At 41.8% G+C, this 18191-nt stretch overlaps 1 protein-coding gene and 1 long non-coding RNA gene across 3 annotated transcripts in view; one reads left to right on the plus strand and one right to left on the minus strand.

The window, feature by feature from the left end:
- LOC309873621 overlaps nucleotides 1–8787 on the minus strand; it is a 27247-nt gene extending 18460 nt beyond the window's left edge. The window contains exon 1 of one of the 2 annotated variants that reach the window (XR_014316431.1): nucleotides 8533–8787. This is a non-coding gene — a long non-coding RNA (uncharacterized lncRNA). Of the gene's footprint in view, nucleotides 1–2643; nucleotides 2845–8532 lie in introns of those variants that run through there. The other variant, XR_014316432.1, reaches the window with a different exon arrangement.
- On the plus strand, nucleotides 8730–18183 carry LOC309873614 (NADH dehydrogenase [ubiquinone] 1 subunit C2). Its single transcript, XM_082749579.1, has 3 exons — nucleotides 8730–9133; nucleotides 14929–15072; nucleotides 18004–18183. The coding sequence occupies exons 1-3, from the start codon at nucleotides 8965–8967 to the stop codon at nucleotides 18051–18053; spliced, it is 363 nt and encodes a 120-aa protein (XP_082605705.1). The 5' UTR covers nucleotides 8730–8964; the 3' UTR covers nucleotides 18054–18183.
- The last annotated feature ends 8 nt before the right edge of the window (nucleotides 18184–18191 follow it).

The raw sequence follows: 18191 nt of genomic DNA on the forward strand, positions 1-18191 counted from the left end.
TGCGGGACTCGATCCCAGGACCCTGAGATCATGACCTGAGCCGAAGGCAGCGGCTTAACCCACTGAGCCACCCAGGCGCCCTTATTTTTTTTTTTTTTTTTTTAAGATTTTATTTAACAGGAAGAGAGAGAGGAGGAAGTAGGCTCCCTGCTGAGCAGAGAGCCCGTCTCGGGGCTCGATCCCAGGACCTTGGGATCATGACCTGAGCCGAAGGCAGAGGCTTTAACCCACTGAGCCACCCAGGTGCCCCATGAAGATTTTATTTATTTATTTGATTGGGAGAACGAGTTGGGTAGGGAAGAGTCCAGAAGGACTTCTGTCCAGAAGGAGAAAGAAAAGCAGACTCCCTGCTGAGAAGGGAGCCCAACAAAGGTCTCCATCCCAGGATACTGGGATCATGACTTAAGCTGAAGACATATGTTTAACCAACTGAGCTACCCAGGTGCCCCTGAACTAATTAAGAGTTTAGCAAGATGCTGGACATAAGAGAAACATCCTAATTAATGATTAGGAAAGGTAATAAAATATAAGCTATCATTCTTAACAGCAACAGAAACTATACACACCTAGAGGCAAACTAATAAAAATGTGTAATAATTTTATGGAGAAAACTATAAAGTTTTAATGAGGAATATAAAAAGAATGAATGGAGAAATATATACAATATATACAATGTCCATGCGTGAGAAGGCCTAGCATTCTTTTTTAAGGTTTTATTTATTTATTTGAGAGAGCACACACATGGGGTACATGAGTGGTGTGAGGAACAGAGGGCGAGAGAGAGGGACAAGCAGAGAGGCTCAATCTCACAACCTTGAGATCATGACCTGAGCCAAAATCAAGAGTCCAATGCTTAACTGACTGAGCCAACCAGGTGCCCCTCAGCATTTTAAATATATAGATTCTCCTCATATTAGTTTATAAATTTATTACAGTTCCAACCAGTACCCCCAATTTCCAGGGAATGTGACAAGGTGATTTTATAAAATCCTGAGGAATAATAGAATTGTACAAATAGTAATAATAACTGCTAATACTTATTGTGAGCTAGCATTTGAAAAAACAATGTGGGGGACACACCCTACCAGATGTAACAATATTACAAAGTTGTAGCTATCAGTGTGATATAGGTAGAGTGACTGGCAAAGAAATACATGAAACGAAATAGAGTTCAGAAACAGACCATGGCTGTTAACCCTCCCTTCTGTGGTAATCATTTCACAATATACACTTGCTTCAAATCATCACACTTTACACCTTCACTTATTTTCTATATTGCAGCACCTCTGGAGGTTTGTTTTTATTTTAAAAGAAAAATAAATAGACCATAGCATTTCTGAGAGCATGATATATATATTAGAGTTGGAGTTGATTATTGGTGGGGAAATGATGAACTATTTAATATACGGTGTCGGGCAAGTTCTCATATGTAACATTCCACTCAACACAAAAAATCCAAATGGATTAAAGACTTAAACATGAAAAACTAAAACTTGGGAAGAAAATATAGGATCATGTCTTTATGATCATAGAATAAAGGTTTCTTAAACATATGAAAAACATAGACCATAAGAAGATTGATATATTTGACTAAATCAGTATTTTAAACTTTGGTATTACAAAGAAAGAAAGAAAGAAAGAGAGAGAGAGAAAGAAAGAAGGAAAGAAAGAAAACTGTCCATAAATAATGTTTGAAGGCAAGCAACAGATTTGGAAAAGTTATCTGCCACAAACATAACAAGGGATTAGCATCAGAACTGATAGAAGAGGGGTGCCTAGGTGGCTCAATGGGTTAAAGCCTCTGCCTTCAGCTCAGGTCATGGTCTCAGGGTCCTAGAATCGAGCCCGCATCACATCGGGCTTTCCGCTCAGGGGGGAGCCTGTTTCCCCCTCTCTCTCTGCCTGACTCTCTGCCTATTTGTGATCTCTGTCTTCTCAAATAAATAAATAAAATCTTTTAAAAAATTTTTTTAAAAGAACAGATAAAAGAATTTCTACAAATCAATAAATAAAAGACAATTCAAAAGAAAAAAATGGGCAGGGCGCCTGGGTGGCTCAGTCCATTAAGCATCCGCCTTCAGCTCAGGGTCCTGGGATGGAGCCCCATGTTGGGCTCCCTGCTCAGTGGGGAGCCTGCTTCTCCCTCTCCCTCTGCCTGCTGTTCCCCTGCTTGTGCTCTTTATCTGTCAAATAAATAAATAAAATCTTTTTAAAAATCTTATAAAAAAAATAAAAATATATTTTAAAAAAAAGAAAAAAATGGACCAAGGATAAAACCCTACAATTTGCTGAAGAAAGGACCCAGATGACCAATAAAGACCAAAATGAAAGACTTCTCATAACCTCTCATTATATTTGCATTATATTTACATTAAATAATCATACTCTCGCTCTCTCATATAAAATCTTTTAAAAAAAATGTATTTAAGGGGTGCCTGGGTGGCTCAGTGGGTTAAGCCTCTGCCTTCGGCACAGGTAATGATCTCAGGGTCGTGGGATCCAGCCCCGCATCACGCTCTCTGCTCAGTGGGGAGTCTGCTTCCCTCTCTTTCTGCCTGCCTCTCTGCCTACTTGTGATCGCTCTCTGTCAAATAAATAAATATATTTTTTTAAAAATGTATTTAAGGAAAAAAATGGGGGTACCTGTGTAGCTGTGTAGCTCAGTCAGTTAAGCATCCAACTCTTGATGTCAGCTCAGGTCCTGAGTTTAAGTCCCAGGTTGGTCTCCATGCTGAGCATGGAGACTACATGAAGAAAAGAAGAGGAAGGAGGAGAGGGAGAGAGGAAGGAAAAAAAATGTATTTTTTAAAAGATTTTCATTTATTTATTTATTTGACAGGCAGAGAAGCAGGCAGAGGAGGAAGCAGGCTCCCTGCTGAGCAGAGTCCGATGCGGGGCTGGATCCCAGGGCCCTGAGACCATGGCCCGAGCCAAAGGCAGAGGTTTCAACCCACTGAGCAACCCAGGTACCCTGAAAAAAATGTATTATTGATACCACATTACCAAAATAATCTTTAAAAAGTAAGTTGGAGGGGCACCTGGGTGGCTCAGAGGTTAAAGCCTCTGCCTTTGGCTCAGGTCATGATCCCAGGGTCCTGGGATCGAGCCCCACGTCGGGCTCTCTTCTCAGCAGGGAGCCTGCTTCCTCCTCTCTCTCTACCTGCCTCTCTGCCTACTGTGATCTCTGTCTGTCAAATAAATAAATAAAATCTAAAATAAAAAAATAAAAAAAAAAAAAGTAAGTTGGAGACCTCACACTGTCTGATTTCAAAACAGTACAAAATAATAGTAATCAAGATGGCCATTTGTTTACAACCTGGTTTTTAAATGGTCAAAGAACTTCAATAGACAATTCTTCAAAGAAGATACACACACAACCTACATGTTGGTATGTGAAAAGAAGCTCGGGGCACCTGGGTAGCTCAGTGGGTTAAGCCTCTGCCTTCGGCTCGGGTCATGATCTCAGGGTCCTGGGATCGAGCCCTATGTCGGACTCTCTGTTCAGCAGGGAGCCTGCTTTCCCCCCCTCTCTCTCTGGCTGCCTCTCTGTCTGCTCTGCTTGTGATCCCTCTCTCTGTCAAATAAATAAATAAAATCTTAAAAAAAAAAAAAAAAAAGAGAAGCTCAACATCACTAATCATAAGAGGAATGCAAATCAAAACCACAATGAGATAATATCTCACACTTAATAAGATGGCCATTATTAAAAGAACAGTATTGTCAAGGACAAAGAGAACTTGGAACCCTTAGGCACCATGAGAATGTAAAATGGAACAGCCATTATGGAAAACAGTATAGAAGTTCCTCAGAAAAATAAAAAAATAGAATTGCCATATAATTCAGCCATCCCATTTCTGCAAATATATCTAAAAGAATTCAAAGCAGGATCTTGGGCTATTTGCATATACCTATTTTCATTGCAGCACTAATCATAGTAGATTTAAAAAAAAAATGTCCATTGAGAGATAAATGAATAAAGAAGATGTCGGAGGAACCTGGGGATTTCTCTCAGTTAAGCATCGGACTCTTGATTTCAGCTCAGGTCATGATTTCAGGATTATGAGATCAAGGCCCATGTGGAGCTTTGTGCTCAGCTGGGCATCTGCTTCTCTCCATCTCCCTTTGCCCATCTCCCTGCTTGTGCGGTGTTCACTCTCTCTAATAAATAAATAAATCTTTTTTTAAAAACTTTATTTATTTATTTTGACAGAGAGAGATCCCAAGTAGGCAGAGAGATAAGGGGAAGCAGGCTGCCCACTGAGCAGAGAGCCCGATGCGGGGCCTGATCCCAGGACCCTGAGACCATGACCTGAGCTGAAGGCAGAGGTTTTAACGCACTAAGCCACCCAGGCGCCCTAAATAAATCTTTTTAAAAATCTTGTAGTATATGTATTTTGTGACAGAATATTATATAGCCTCAAAAAGGAAGAAAATCCTGTCACATGCAATGATATGGGTTAACCTCAAGGTTATACATTATAGTAAGTGAAATAAGCCAGTCACAAAAGGGAAAATATTGTATAATTCCACACATAGGAAGAATCTACAGAGGTCAGAATCCTAGAAATTAGAAGGGTGGTTGCCAAAGCTGAGGGGAGGAGGGAAAAGGAATTAGTGTTTAATGGGTATAGAATTTCCGTTTTGCAGGATGAAGTTCTAGAGATATGTTGCACTACAATGTGAATATATTTAACACTATTGAACTACACACTTAAAAATGGTTAAGATGGTAAATTTAATGTTATGTATTTTTTACCATAATAAAAAGCTAAAATTTTAATTTAGCAACATAAATTTATTATTATGTTAAGATATCATAAATTCAAAAGTATATAAAATGCATATGTAAAGTTAAAAATAATAAAATGTACACCCATGTACCCACCACACAGCTTAGAAGTAGAATAGTATTAATATCTTAAAGGCCTTCTATGTGCTTTTTCTTCTCCAGAGATAACTATTCTGAACATTTATGTTAATCCTTTTCTTGTTTTTCTTTCCAGTTTTACCACTAATATGTGTATCTCTAAACAATGTATTTTTTTAAAGATTTTATTTATTTATTTGACAGACAGAGATCACAAGTAGGCAGAGAGGCAGGCGGGGGCGGGGGGAAGCAGGCCCACCGCCAAGCAGGGATGCAGGGCTCAATCCCAGGGCCCTGGGATCATGACCTGAGCTGAAGGCAGAGACTTTAACCCACTGAACCACCCAGGTGCCCCTAAACAATGTATTTCTGCCTAATGTTGAACTTTATATAAATGGAATTACATATTCCCCTATAATTTATCTGTGGTTCCCTTATCATTTATTCACTTTTTAAAAAATTTTTTTAAAGATTTTATTCGTGGGGCGCCTGGGTGGCTCAGTGGGTTAAGCCGCTGCCTTCGGCTCAGGTCATGATCTCAGGGTCCTGCGATCGAGTCCCGCATCGGGCTCTCTGCTCGGCAGGGAGCCTGCTTCCTTCTCTCTCTCTCTGCCTGCCTCTCTGTCTACTTGTGATTTCTCTCTGTCAAATAAATAAATAAAATCTTAAAAAAAAAAAGATTTTATTCGTTTATTCACTTTTTAACATGGCTCTCTTTTTTGAGATTCATCATACTAATACAGAGATACACCTTTCTATGAAAATATCACAATTTATCTTCTTTTCTGTTCTGAATGTACATTTAGGATGTTTCTAGTTTGGGAGTATTACAAATGGCTACTCCTCCTGTGAATATTATACATCTCCTTGTCCTGGTACATGTATGTGAAAGTTTCTCTGGACATTAGAGTATAGGCTTGGAGTATAGACTTTTAGGGATTGAAAACAATCTAAATATCTATCAAAAGGGTAATGGATATGGGCGCCTGGGTGGCTCAGTGGGTTAGGCCGCTGCCTTCGGCTCAGGTCATGATCTCAGGGTCCTGGGATCGAGTCCCGCATCGGGCTCTCTGCTCAGCGGGGAGCCTGCTTCCTCCTCTCTCTCTCTGCCTGCCTCGCTGCCTACTTGTGATCTCTCTCTGTCAAATAAATAAATAAATAATATTTTTTAAAAAAACAAAACAAACAAAAAAAGGGTAATGGATAAATAAAATATGACATTTATATGATGGAATATTATATAGTAGTCAAAAAGGAATGACCATGTAGAGACAAAAGTGAGAGAAAAGAGGAACAATGAATTATACTACTGAGGTAAAAAAATTAAAAACACACATATCACAATACTAAATATATATAAAAATATAAAAAGTGAACTGCAAGTATATACACTAAACTCATGATAATGGTCCTCTGGGGAAGAAAGGAAAGGGGAATACAGCTTTATCTATAGTGTTTTATTTCCTTTTAAAAAAAGGTTAAAAATAAATAAGACAAGGGGCTCCTGGGTGGCTCAGTCGGTTAAGTGTCTGCCTTCAGCTAGGGTCATGATCTCCAGGTCCTGGAATCAAACCCCATATCAGGGCTTTCTGCTCCTTGGGGAGTCTGCCTTTCCCTCTTCTGCTCCCCTTGCTTGTGCTCTCTCTGTCAATGAAATAAATATCTTTAACAAATAAAAAAATAAATATGACAAAATATTAATGGTTGTTAATATTAGGTGGTAGAATATGCATATTTGTTATCGTATTCTTTGTAATTTTTTGTCTTTTAAGTCTTGTTTTAGAAAAAAAAAAAGAAGGCCCAAATTGGACTCAGAAGACTGTGGGGAAGAAGAATGTGTAAACATCATTTAAATATTTTTAGGTGTTTGCCTAAGAGTTCATCTAGTATTCAAAATTTACATAATCTTACTGTGGAAAATTTTTAGTGGTTTTCCTCTTTTTGATGTAATTTTAAAATAAACACTGTGGTTCTTTTTTTTTTTTTAATTGCAGAGCAGCTTTTTCATAGGTCATACTATTTCCATAGGATAGATTCCCAGCCCCGTAATTACTGGATCAAAGAATGTGAAACTTTGAAACACTTGCTGCCTTCCAGGAAACTCCCAATATACATTACTTTAGGAAATCCTAACTTGATATATTATAGCTCTGGGAGTGCTTCTTATAGGCACAAAAGGTCTATCCTTTAACCACTCTCTCTTTACTTCTTAAATGTTTTATTTATTTGACAGAGAGAGGGCATAAGCAGGAGAGAGGCAGAGGCAGAGGGAGAAGCAGGCCCTCTGCTGAGGGGAAGCCACCCTCTGGACTTGATCCCAGGACCCTGAGATCATGTCCTAAGCTGAAGGCAGAGGTTTAACCAACTGAGCCACCCAGGCCCCCCAAACCTCTCTTAACTGATACTATATTCTACTGCTTTAGAGCTCAATACCTTGTACAAATACACTTTTGCAATAACCTCGGGTTTGATCAGCATTCATCTAGATAAAATGTTGCTCTCACTAATAAAGACATCTTCACTCAAATCAGTAAGGATTTTCTAAAGAGAGCTCTTCAAAGGTAGAAGCTCCCCATTACTGGAGGCAGGCAAGCAGAGACTGGACACTTAGTAGAATGTTATAAATTCCTTCTTTCTTTCATTCCCCAAACCTTTAGGTAACAGCTTTTTCCTTCGACCACGTGCAAGGACCTGAAGACCCACAGATGAAAAATTTTAGGGTGCTGCCACCCAGGCTAACTTTCAAGTTTGGCTAAATGGTTATGAAAGACCCTAGAGGACCCGCACCCAAGGACGCACTCACAGACCACTGGATGCAATAAGCAAGAGGATTTTATTCGGGCATGCTCGGACTCCCAGGGACACTTGACCATGAAATCCGCAAGGGATGGGTCAGTGTCTGAGAGCCCCGATCTGTTTCGGGATTCCCTTAATATAGAATTTTACAGTCCATTACATCAGAGCCCTCACTTTTCTAGCCAGTAATTTAAAAGCATTACAGTAAGGCCTACACATAGGTAGCCAATCCTTTAAAACCAACCATACATTCTGGCCAGTCACCGTTCAGGTAGTGTACAGTAGAGGGTACGTGTTGAATTGCACGTTTCTAACCTTTATCTGTATACGTGCTGAACCTCACGTCTCCAGCTAGCGAACGTGCTGAACCGTACGTCTCGGGCCTTGGTACGGGAGGCAACCCTTATCAATTTTACTTAGTAGTACGGGAAATTCTTAACAGGGAAAGGGTATAACTTTATTTGATTACACAGCGAACGAGGGTTTAAGCAATTTTTCATTTCTTAGCAAAGCATTAGAAGCATTATTATACAGAAGCCAGAAACAGCTGGGTTAAACACAGATTTTTGCTATTCGTTATCCTGTTATGCTGCTTGCTGACTCCCTTATCTATGGTCAGCTGGCCACAGTTTCTTAGTTAGTATAAGCTGGTTATAAAAAGAATGTTAAAACTTATAGGCTATACTATAGTTCTGACCTTGGGTCCTTCAGTTAGGTCCTGGTGTCTTCTGAATTCTTTGTTGCTGGCTGTACCTTAATTTTAGGTTCTGTAAGGTGTATCTGTGAAAGGCGGGAAACCCAGGAAATGCAAACAAGCTTTTATGAGATTTCATTTAATTATGTTTCTTAGAACAATCTATTAAGCTTACCTGAGGGTGTTGGATACAGAGAAAAATTCTGGAAGAAGGACCATTCAGGGTCAGGGAAAGGAGAGGCAATTCCTGGTTGGAGGGGTTGGGGAGTGAGCCCCAAAAAAGCAGTTATCTACTAGTCTTCTTCCAGTTTTGCTCATTTCCTGTAGCCTCGAACCTACAGTATCAAGCCCCCAAACCCTACCAGCCAGAATTAGCGCGGGCAGGAGCTGGAGCAGCGTGGGCCATTTAGGAGCCCGGAACCTCGTGCGCGGGGTCCGGGCAGCAGCGTGCACCGGGAAGCATTTGGGCGCTGCACCGCCCCGCGCTTTGCCCTTCAGCGGCGTTCGGGAAGGAGAAAGCTTGCGGCGGGCGGCCAGGCCGTGGTCCTGCTAGTTTTCTTTGTAATTGGTGGTCCGAGGCCAGGCCTCAAGTGGGAACGGCGTCACCATGATGGACGGAAGGCCGGGCCGAGTGCCCTTACAGTTCCTGCCGGATGAGGCCCGGAGCCTCCCCCCGCCCAAGCTGACCGACCCGCGGCTCGCCTACATCGGCTTCTTGGGCTACTGTTCCGGCCTACTTGATAACGCGATCCGGCGGAGGCCGGTGATGTCTGCCGGTGAGGGCTACGCGGGCTGGATCGGCTGGGAGGCGAGGGGGCTGGGGACTGCCGGCCGGTTCCCTTGTAGGACGCCCAGGTGCTTTCGCTTTTCCGGGCCTTTTCACCTAGCAGGCCCCGCCTCGCCTCCCTGGGACATCTGCGTCCCGTGAGGGTTCAGAACCCGGTGGGGCCAAAGTGGCACTTACGGAAACTGAGGTCGTTGCAGCCCACTAACCCACAAGTGCGTGTGTGCAAAAATGAGCGTGTAATTCGTGCCATGCACTACTGACATTACGTGCACTATAGTCTTCGTCCTCAAAATACTTTTGGGGAATGAAGAAACGGCTTTGGAGGGGTTAACCCATCTTGCCTAATGTCTTATGGCCATTAAGTAGCAAGCCTGTTTTTAGACCGCAAATCTATATTCAAAGTTTGCTTCTCAAACCTACTGTGCATACTAATAATCTGGGGATCTTGTTAAAATGTGGATTTTCGTTCTGGGAAGAAGCCTGCTGTTAAAAAGCTTCCAGATACAGCTGGTCTGGGGACTTGCTTTGAGTAGGAGAGGATGAACCACTGAGCTGTAATCATTCTGTCTGTCCGTTTATTATTTAGTTCTTTAAGGGAGACAGAGATAGCAAGAGAGCACCAGCGGGAAGGAGAGGGAGAAGCAGGCTCTCCACTCAGCAGGGGGCCCGTCGTGGGTTTGGATCCCACAACCCCAGGGTCATGACCTGAGCCAAAGGTAGAGGCTTAACCACTGAGCCACCCAGGTGCCTCTGGGCTGTATTCTCTAGTAGTGTGTCAGTGGCCTCCTGTCAGATAATAGCTGCCATGGCAGCTGTGCTAAGGGCAATAGATTTCCAAAGGGAAAAGAGGAGGAAAGCTTTGGAAGAAGGGTCTTTGAACTTTGCTTTGATTTATCAGGCAAATACCAGGTGAGAGCCTTCCAGGCCCATGGGACGCTAGTGGAAGTAAACGGAGGCAAGGGCCTCTGAGCTGAGAGAAGATTGATGATGGAGTGTGCAGTGTAGGGTGATAAGGCAGATTTAGGTAGATAATGGCAATTTATTCTCTAGGCAGACAGGAACCTTTTTAGCTTTTGAGAGTTGTTGGGGTTAGGAGGGGGATAGAGTGAGGAGATACAGAAATCAGGCCTTTTGTTTTTTTGTTTTTTTGAGTAGGCTTCATGCCCCAATGTGGGGCTTGAATTCACCACCCTGAGATCAAGAGTTGAACGTTCTACCAACTGGTCCAGCTAGGCACCCCCAGGCCTTGTGTTTTATTTTTTATTTATTTATTTTTAGAGAGAGCGACCCCCAAGATCATGACCTGAGCTGAAATCGGTATCGGACACTTAACCAACTGAGCCACCCAGGCAACCCTGGGCCTTGTGTTTTATTTTTTGTTGTTGCTTTATTTTTTTTTTTAAAGATTTTATTTATCCATTTGTTAGAGACCACACAAGCAGGGGGAGCAACAGGCAGAGGGAGAAGCAGGCTCCCCGCTAAGCAAGGAACCCAACACAGGACTTGATACTAGGACCCTTGGATCACCACCCCACCCAAAGGCAGATGCTTAACGAACTGAGCCATCCAGGTGTTCATGCCTGAAGGCCGGCTCCCAGCTCACCAAATACCAGGATTTCCAGTGAGCAAATAGTATGACCCCTCTCCACAGAAAGGAATGATCTTTGTCTATTTCTGTCTTTAGGGAGTTGAAGTTTTCTCCCTTTTCATCACCACTCCACATTTCCCCAAGCCTATCGTTTGTTGTAATGGAAAGAACTCCACTTTGGAACTAAATGGCTTAACTCAACTGTCTCCTATCTGTGTCACCTTGGGCAAGTTACTTGGTCAGGCCGTTCAGAGGCAAAAAAAGTCTCTTCATCTATAAAATGAGAATAATTGGAGCACTTGGGTGACACAGTTGGTTAAGCATCCGACTCTTGGTTTCAGCTCAGGTGGTGATCTCAGGGTCGTGAGATCTCAGGTCGTGAGATAGAGTGCCCTGTGGGGCAGAGTCTACTTAAGGCTCTCTCCCTCTCCCCTCCATCCCCCCACCCCGTGCTCGCTTGCTTGCTCTGTCTTGCTCTCACTCTCTCAAATAAATAAATCTTGCTGAACTCTTTCTCTCTGCCAGGCAGTGTTACATACTGAGTATATGGGGTAAAGAATACTGTCCCTGACCTTGAAGAGCTCTTAATCGAGAGACAACTAAATAGTCCATAATGGGTCTAGGCATGGCAGAGAAAGTGTTTTCATAGAATTAGGTGAGCAGTGAGCACTTTGGGAGCACAGAGGAGATACAGATTGAATAGAGACTATTCCAGAGGAAGAGCATAATAGTCAAGAGCACATGATTTTGGGTTTGACACCACCTCCATTCTACTAGCCGTTTGATTCTGGGCAAGTTACTTATCTCCATGAGCTTCAGTTTCCTATCTATGAAATAAGGATATCTACCTCTGTGTGGCTGTGAAAACTAGATAAAGCCCTTAATCTACGGCTAGGGGTCAGAGTTTCTGAGTTCCCTGGGTGTCCCTAAGTTGCTTTGGATTGAGGAATTTATTGAAATGGGTTTCAGCAGCATTTATTTACAATACTGTGTTTGTCTAATTTAATGATTACCATATAGCAGTGTTCAGTAAGTATTCGTTGACTAAGTAAGTATCGATAAATTACAAGGAAGTCTAAAACCTGGTCCCAGCCCCCCAGAAATTTATAACCTGACTAGCATATCCACTTAAAAGACAAACTGTGGGGCGCCTGGGTGGCTCAGTGGTTTGGGCTGCTGCCTTCGGCTCAGGTCATGATCTCAGGGTCCTGGGATCGAGTCCCGCATCGGGCTCTCTGCTCAGCGGGGAGCCTGCTTCCCTCTCTCTCTCTCTGCCTGCCTCTCCATCTACTTGTGATTTCTCTCTGTCAAATAAATGAATAAAATCTTTAAAAAAAAAAAAAAAAAAAGACAAACTGTGGTACATGTGTATGCATGTAGGTTAACAGGTGTGACAAAGGAGCAGGGAAGGAGGAAAATGCAGTGGATTTTCAAAACTATAGCCATGGAGAGTACCTGGCATGCTGTATTTAGTTTTGGACTATTCTGTAAATGAAATCATATTGTATAGATCTTTTTCAAGTTAGCAGGAAATATTAAGTAGAATTTTTTCTTAAGCTTTTCCCCCATCTGGAGTTCAAAACCCATGTTGGTACCACTTGCCTGTCTTAAATTTATAGTTAGTTGGTATCTAAGTGTAGTACACCAAATTAAATGTATTTATTGATTTCTAGTTTAATACGTCAATAACTTATGGTGTTCTGCAAAGAGCACTATGGTTTCCAAGTTTAGATTCACTTAATAAAAAAAAGGGAAATTGATTGTGGAGGGGTTGTGCATGTGGTAGGAGGGAAACCACCACTGAGCGGAAGGGAAGAGCTTAGGGAAAGGGGGACATGGTAAGAGGCCAAGCATGCCTTTAGGGCTGGGACACTGACATCATTATCTGAAACATTCAGGAAGTCTTCTGTGAGGGATATGGTTAAGCATAGAGTCTAGGTCTTTGTGTAGTCTAGTGGCACACAGTAGAACCCAGCACACTTTGGTTTGCTGAATTGTAGGCGGCCCATTAGGGGAAGAGATGGCTATTTGGGGTAAGGGAGAATGCAAGAGTCTAGGCCCTATCCAGTTACAGATCATAGTAATATTTTGCATTTTTATTGTTTTACATATTTTTCCAAAATATTTTTACATGCATTTTCCTTTGGTTTATACAATACTGCTGTGAGAATAATATGGTAAGTATTATCTTTGTTTAAAGGTAGTAAATTGACATGCCCAAGGCCATTTATCCATTTATTAAAATTTATTAAGTGCTATCTGCGTGCTGGGTCACAAAGATGCATTAAGCATTGGCTTTGCATGGTAGTAGATGGAAACAGTTTCTTTAGCAGTTTATGTATTAATTGGGAGACCTTCACCCTGTTAAGAACATTAAGGAAAGTTCTGGGAAGACTTCTTAGCAGAAGTGATAATCTGAATTGAATCTTGAGGAGGTCTCTGGGCAGAGAAATAACCGGTGGGTGTCATAAAAAAGCATGGAAGTCTATTTGCATGAGGAATTAAAAGTAGTTCAGCATTGCTGGAGCACAGTGTGCATATCAGGGAATGTCAAATGAATATGGAAGAGTCAGCCCATGAAGGGCCTGGGAGGCCATTATTTAGGAGTTTGGTCCCCTGTTGGGTATAATTGAAGAAGAAGGGGCTGACAAGCTAGGTTTGTATTTTAGTAAAAACTCCTCTAATGAGAGGCTGGGATAAGTGTGGAATGGGAAATGAGATGAAAGAGAGCAGTTAGTGTGAGTGAGAGATGAGTTCTCTGAAGTGAGGTAAGGAAATATTTACAAGGACTTGACAGGACTCAGTGACTGAATGAAGGGATGAGGGTGGGGAAAGGGGGGAGGTGTTGATTACTGTGCTTATTACCCAGGACTTGACTTTCTGGGTGAATGGTCTTATTATTCTCTGAATTAAGAGGAAGAGGTATGACTAGAAGGGAAGGAAGTTCATTTGGGAGTATTCAGGGGAACATACCTGTCAAACATTTGTATATATCTGTTATTCAGCATGGTTGTTTAAGTTGAACACACTTGCAGCTCACCAGTAGGTGGACAGAAGATAAAACTATAGGAATAAATGAATTCTTCAAAGGAATACTTGTGGGATAAGAAGAGGGCTGGGGATAGAATTCTGGGGCATAGCTAGAAAATCAAACTTGAAGTTAACCTTCTTAAAAAGATGCTTCTATGTATAAAGTTCAGACCTTTGGATCTCCCTTCAGAATTCAAATTTTGGCTTTCCCTAGATCATATGACTTGATCTTCCCAAGTCTCATTATTATAGGATTTTTTTAAAAAAGATTTTATTTATTTATTTGACAGAGAGCACAAGTAAGCAGAGCAGCAGGCAGAGGGAGAGAGAGAGAAGCAGGCTCTCTGCTCAATCCCAGGACACCAGAATCATGACCTAAGCCAAAGGCAGTGCTTAACCAACTGAGTCACCAAGCACCCCTATAGGATGGTTTTTTCAATATAGTTTTTGAATAGGTAATTCATAACACACGGTACAAAGTTTAGAAGGTAAAAATATATTGATATATATTTGTAGAGTAGCTGGCTTCTTTGGTAACCAGTAAATATGCAAATATAAATTGGTATATGGAGACAAACCAATTAATTTCCAAGCATTTGTAAAGGACTTCATCTCTGTCACATCACACCCTGAACATGTCCTGGAATACAAGTGAGTTTAGGTCTTCAGGATTTTGTAGTAATCCACCTTTTCTCCTGAGGAAATTTATAAAACCTGAATTTATAAAACTTTGGGTTCCATTAATAGTTATGTTTGTAGATTTAATGTTACTTTTCATAATTGCCACATTTCTTTAGGAAGATATATCATGGTCAAGGCTGTTTTTTCGAAAGAACCATGTAGAAGAGCATTTTTTTTTAAAGAATGATAGAAGAGGGTGCCTGGGTGGCTCAGTAGGTTAAGCCGCTGCCTTCAGCTCAGGTCATGATCTCAGGGTCCTGGGATTGAGTCCCGTATCGGGCTGTCTGCTCAGCAGGGAGCCTGCTTCCCTCTCTCTCTCTGCCTGCCTCTGCCTACTTGTGATCTCTCTCTGTAAAAATAAATAAATAAAATTTAAAAAAAAATGATAGAAGAAATAATGATAAATTGTATGTCTGAACTGCAAAACCGATTTTAAATATACGCTGACTGATATTTGCTTTCTTTGGGATTTGTTTGAATTTTAGGTTTGCATCGCCAGCTCCTATATGTTACTTCCTTTGTCTTTATTGGATATTATCTTTTAAAACGTCAAGACTATGTGTATGCTGTGAAGGACCATGATATGTTTGCTTATGTAAAATCACATTCAGAGGATTTTCCTGAAAAAGGTATTTCAAGTTAACTGTCGCAAACCTCTTTCATTTTTTTTCTTAATCTTTAAAAATTTTTGTTTATTCATTTTTAAGATTTTATTTTCATATTTATTTATTTATTTATTTATTTTTAAGATTTGTGCATTAAGCAGGGGAGTGACAGACAGAGGGAGAAGCAGGCTCTCCGTCTAGCAAGGAGCTGGGTAGTGGGACTCACTCCCAGGACTCTAGGATCATGACCTGAGCTAAAGGCAGACACCTAACCAACTGAGCAACCCAGGTGTCCTTTTTTTTTTTTTTTTTTTTAAGAATTATTTATGTATTTATTTAGAGAGAATGAGCAGAAGGGTGGGGTAGGGGAAAAGCAGATTCCCTGCTGAGCACAGAGCCCAATTTGGGGCTCTATCCCAGGACCCTCAGATCATGACCTGAGCCAAAATCAAAGAGGCTTAACCGACTGAGCCACCCAGGCGCCCCTGGTTAATCTCACCCACCCCACACACAAAGATTTTATTTATTTGACAGAGAGATCACAAGTATGCAGAGAGGCAGGCAGGGGTTGAGGGGGAAGCAGGCTCCATGCTGAGCAGAGAGCCCAGTGCAGGGCTCGATCCCAGGACTCTTAAGACCATGACCTGAGCCAAAGGCAGAGGCCCGACCCACTAAGAGACCCAGGTGCTCTGCCCCTAGTTAATCTTACACATGCCTGTGGCTTCAGGTGCCTTCAGTATTCTGGTGACCCCCACATCTTTGCCTAACTGGAATTCTCTTGAATTTGTATATCCAGTTTCTGGGCAGCTACCTCTGTGTCCATCACGCAGCAAATAGAATTTATGTCCCCTCTGCCTGTGCAGACTTCCTGTTCTGTGTTCTGCATCGGTGAGTGGCACTCGATACTCCATCCAGAAGTCTGGGAAGCATCTTCCAGTCTTTCTTTGAATTCTCATTCGTCTTCAAGACTTGCTCTTCTAGGGCGCCTGGGTGGCTCAGTGGGTTAAAGCTTCTGCCTTCAGCTCAGGTCATGATCTCAGAGTCCTGGGATCAAGTCCTGCATCGGGCTCTCTGCAGGGAGCCTGCTTCCTCCTCTCTCTCTCTGTCTGCCTCTTTGCCTCCTTGTGATCTTTTTCTATCAAATAAATAAATAAAATCTTTAAAAAAAAAAAAAAAAAAAGACTTGCTCTTCTACTTCCTAAGTATTTTTTAATTCTAAACTTCTGTTTCTCTCCTGTTGCCACTCCCCCAGTTCATGTCCTGATAATCTTTTGCTTGAACTATTGCACTTGCCTTCATCTTACTGAATGAGATGATCTCTGGACAAATATGGATATGCCTAAAAAGGATTGCTTATAGTAGCTATCCATAGCTTTTAGGATAAAATCCAGACTCTGAGGAGGGCTTATTTCCCCAGGCTGAGCTAGTTGCCTGCTAGACTTTGCCCACGCCTTTTATCTACCACATGACATGCATGTGTCTGTGTCTGTGTCCCTCAGTAGACTGTAACAGATTAATCTCTGTTTCCCCAACCTCCAGTACAGAGCTTCTGCTAGTAAGCAATAAGTAATAGCTGACCTGATCTACACAGAACCCTGCCTTTGGGGTGCTTGGGTGGCACAGTCAGTTAAGCATCTGCCTTCCGCTCAGGGTCATGATGCCAGCCCCACATCAGGCTTGCTGCTGAGCAAGGAGCCCACTTCTCCCTCCTCCCCATTTGTGCTCTCACTTGCTATCTCTGTCACTATCTTTCTCAAAAAACTAAAGTCTAAAAAAAAAAACACCTGCCTCATCTCCTGTCACTTGCATCCTGGCTCATGAAACACTGTGTCCTTAGCCTGCCAGGTATCACTTTGTGCACACCCTATATCTTCATGATCCTCTACCTGCTCCATCTCTACCTATCCACTGAGCAAATTCCAGCTCAGCAGTCATCATCTCAAAAAAGCCCTGGCCCAGCGACAAACAGGAATTTCCTCAGGACAGCCCACTTACTGCTCTTCAACTACAAATTTGATTGTAATATAAATGTTTTCTTGTTTGTATTTTACATAAATATACATAAGACAGATGTGCTCATATGTGATGAGTGAGTGAATGAATGTAGAAAATTTTTGAACTTGTAAATATATAGATCTTAAATAGATAGATTTTTCTATTTGTGTAAATGTGTGATATTAAAAATTTAAATTTCCTTATAGTGAATGATGGTATCTAAGGTCCTGTTTAGCGCTAAAATTTTATTATTCTATTTAATATTCCCATAGCCTTCAGTCACATATGTGATGTTTATGGTGGATCAAAAAGGTATAGTTTCTTTTTTTAACCAGTGAAGAGTTCAAATAGAGTACAAAACCATGTATCAGGGACGGGGAATACTCTGAACTGCCGGATGTTGGAGTCGGATTCTTGGGAATATTGATTCCTAAGAGTGAGAGTGAGACCCAGTGGCAAGAGCGGTCCTCAGTCCCAGGCCTCTGGCTTACTGCTTCCTCTGTATACCAGCGCCCTCTGTCAGCAGGAGCTTGTGCAGCCTTACCGCCTCATTCCGTCCCTGATTAGTGGCAGGTGTGCCCACAGCCTCCTGCACTGCCAGCCTGGACCTGGAAGCTGACCACCTCGACTCCTGGCCCTCCCACCTGACCTCTGCCCCTCCCACCTGACCTCTGCCCCTCCCTGTTCATTCCTTCCTTTACTCCTTCAGCCAGGACCCCCTGGCAGCGCTTTTCCCCTCCAAGGAGCCATCTGGATGTCACCGCAAATTCTTCCAAAGTTATCCTTCATCCGGTGAAACAGAATGTCTCGGTGGTTACCAAACTATGGTTAAAGACAAGAACATAAGGAAATTCTTAGAAGTTTATGTCTACAAAAATATTAAGTGTTAATTTTTCTTTAGGAAATATGATTTCTAGAACATATTTTGAAATAAATTTTTTGTGATCTTCCCCTTTACAGATAAGAAAACGTATGGCGAATTGCTTGAAGAATTCCATCCAGTGCGTTGAAGTCTCCAAAATGCTTCCTTTGGTTTCACCAATACCAGTTATTCCTGAGTTTTGTGGAGCATGTTTCCATAATATGGAAAGTTTATGTTAATCTGTGTTAACACCTTATGATTAAAATGGTCATCATGAACACTCTGA

Source organism: Mustela nivalis (assembly GCF_964662115.1).
Source record: "Mustela nivalis genome assembly, chromosome: 9".
In the NCBI taxonomy this organism is placed as follows: Eukaryota; Metazoa; Chordata; class Mammalia; order Carnivora; family Mustelidae; genus Mustela; species Mustela nivalis.

Excerpts from the sequence above, each read along its gene's own strand:
- LOC309873614 (XM_082749579.1), top strand. The coding sequence starts at position 8,965 with ATGATGGACGGAAGGCCGGGCCGAGTGCCCTTACAGTTCCTGCCGGAT. Across the intron at positions 9,134-14,928 it reads GAGGCCGGTGATGTCTGCCG|GTTTGCATCGCCAGCTCCTA; the intron begins GTGAGGGCTACG and ends TTTGAATTTTAG. Across the intron at positions 15,073-18,003 it reads AGAGGATTTTCCTGAAAAAG|ATAAGAAAACGTATGGCGAA; the intron begins GTATTTCAAGTT and ends TCCCCTTTACAG.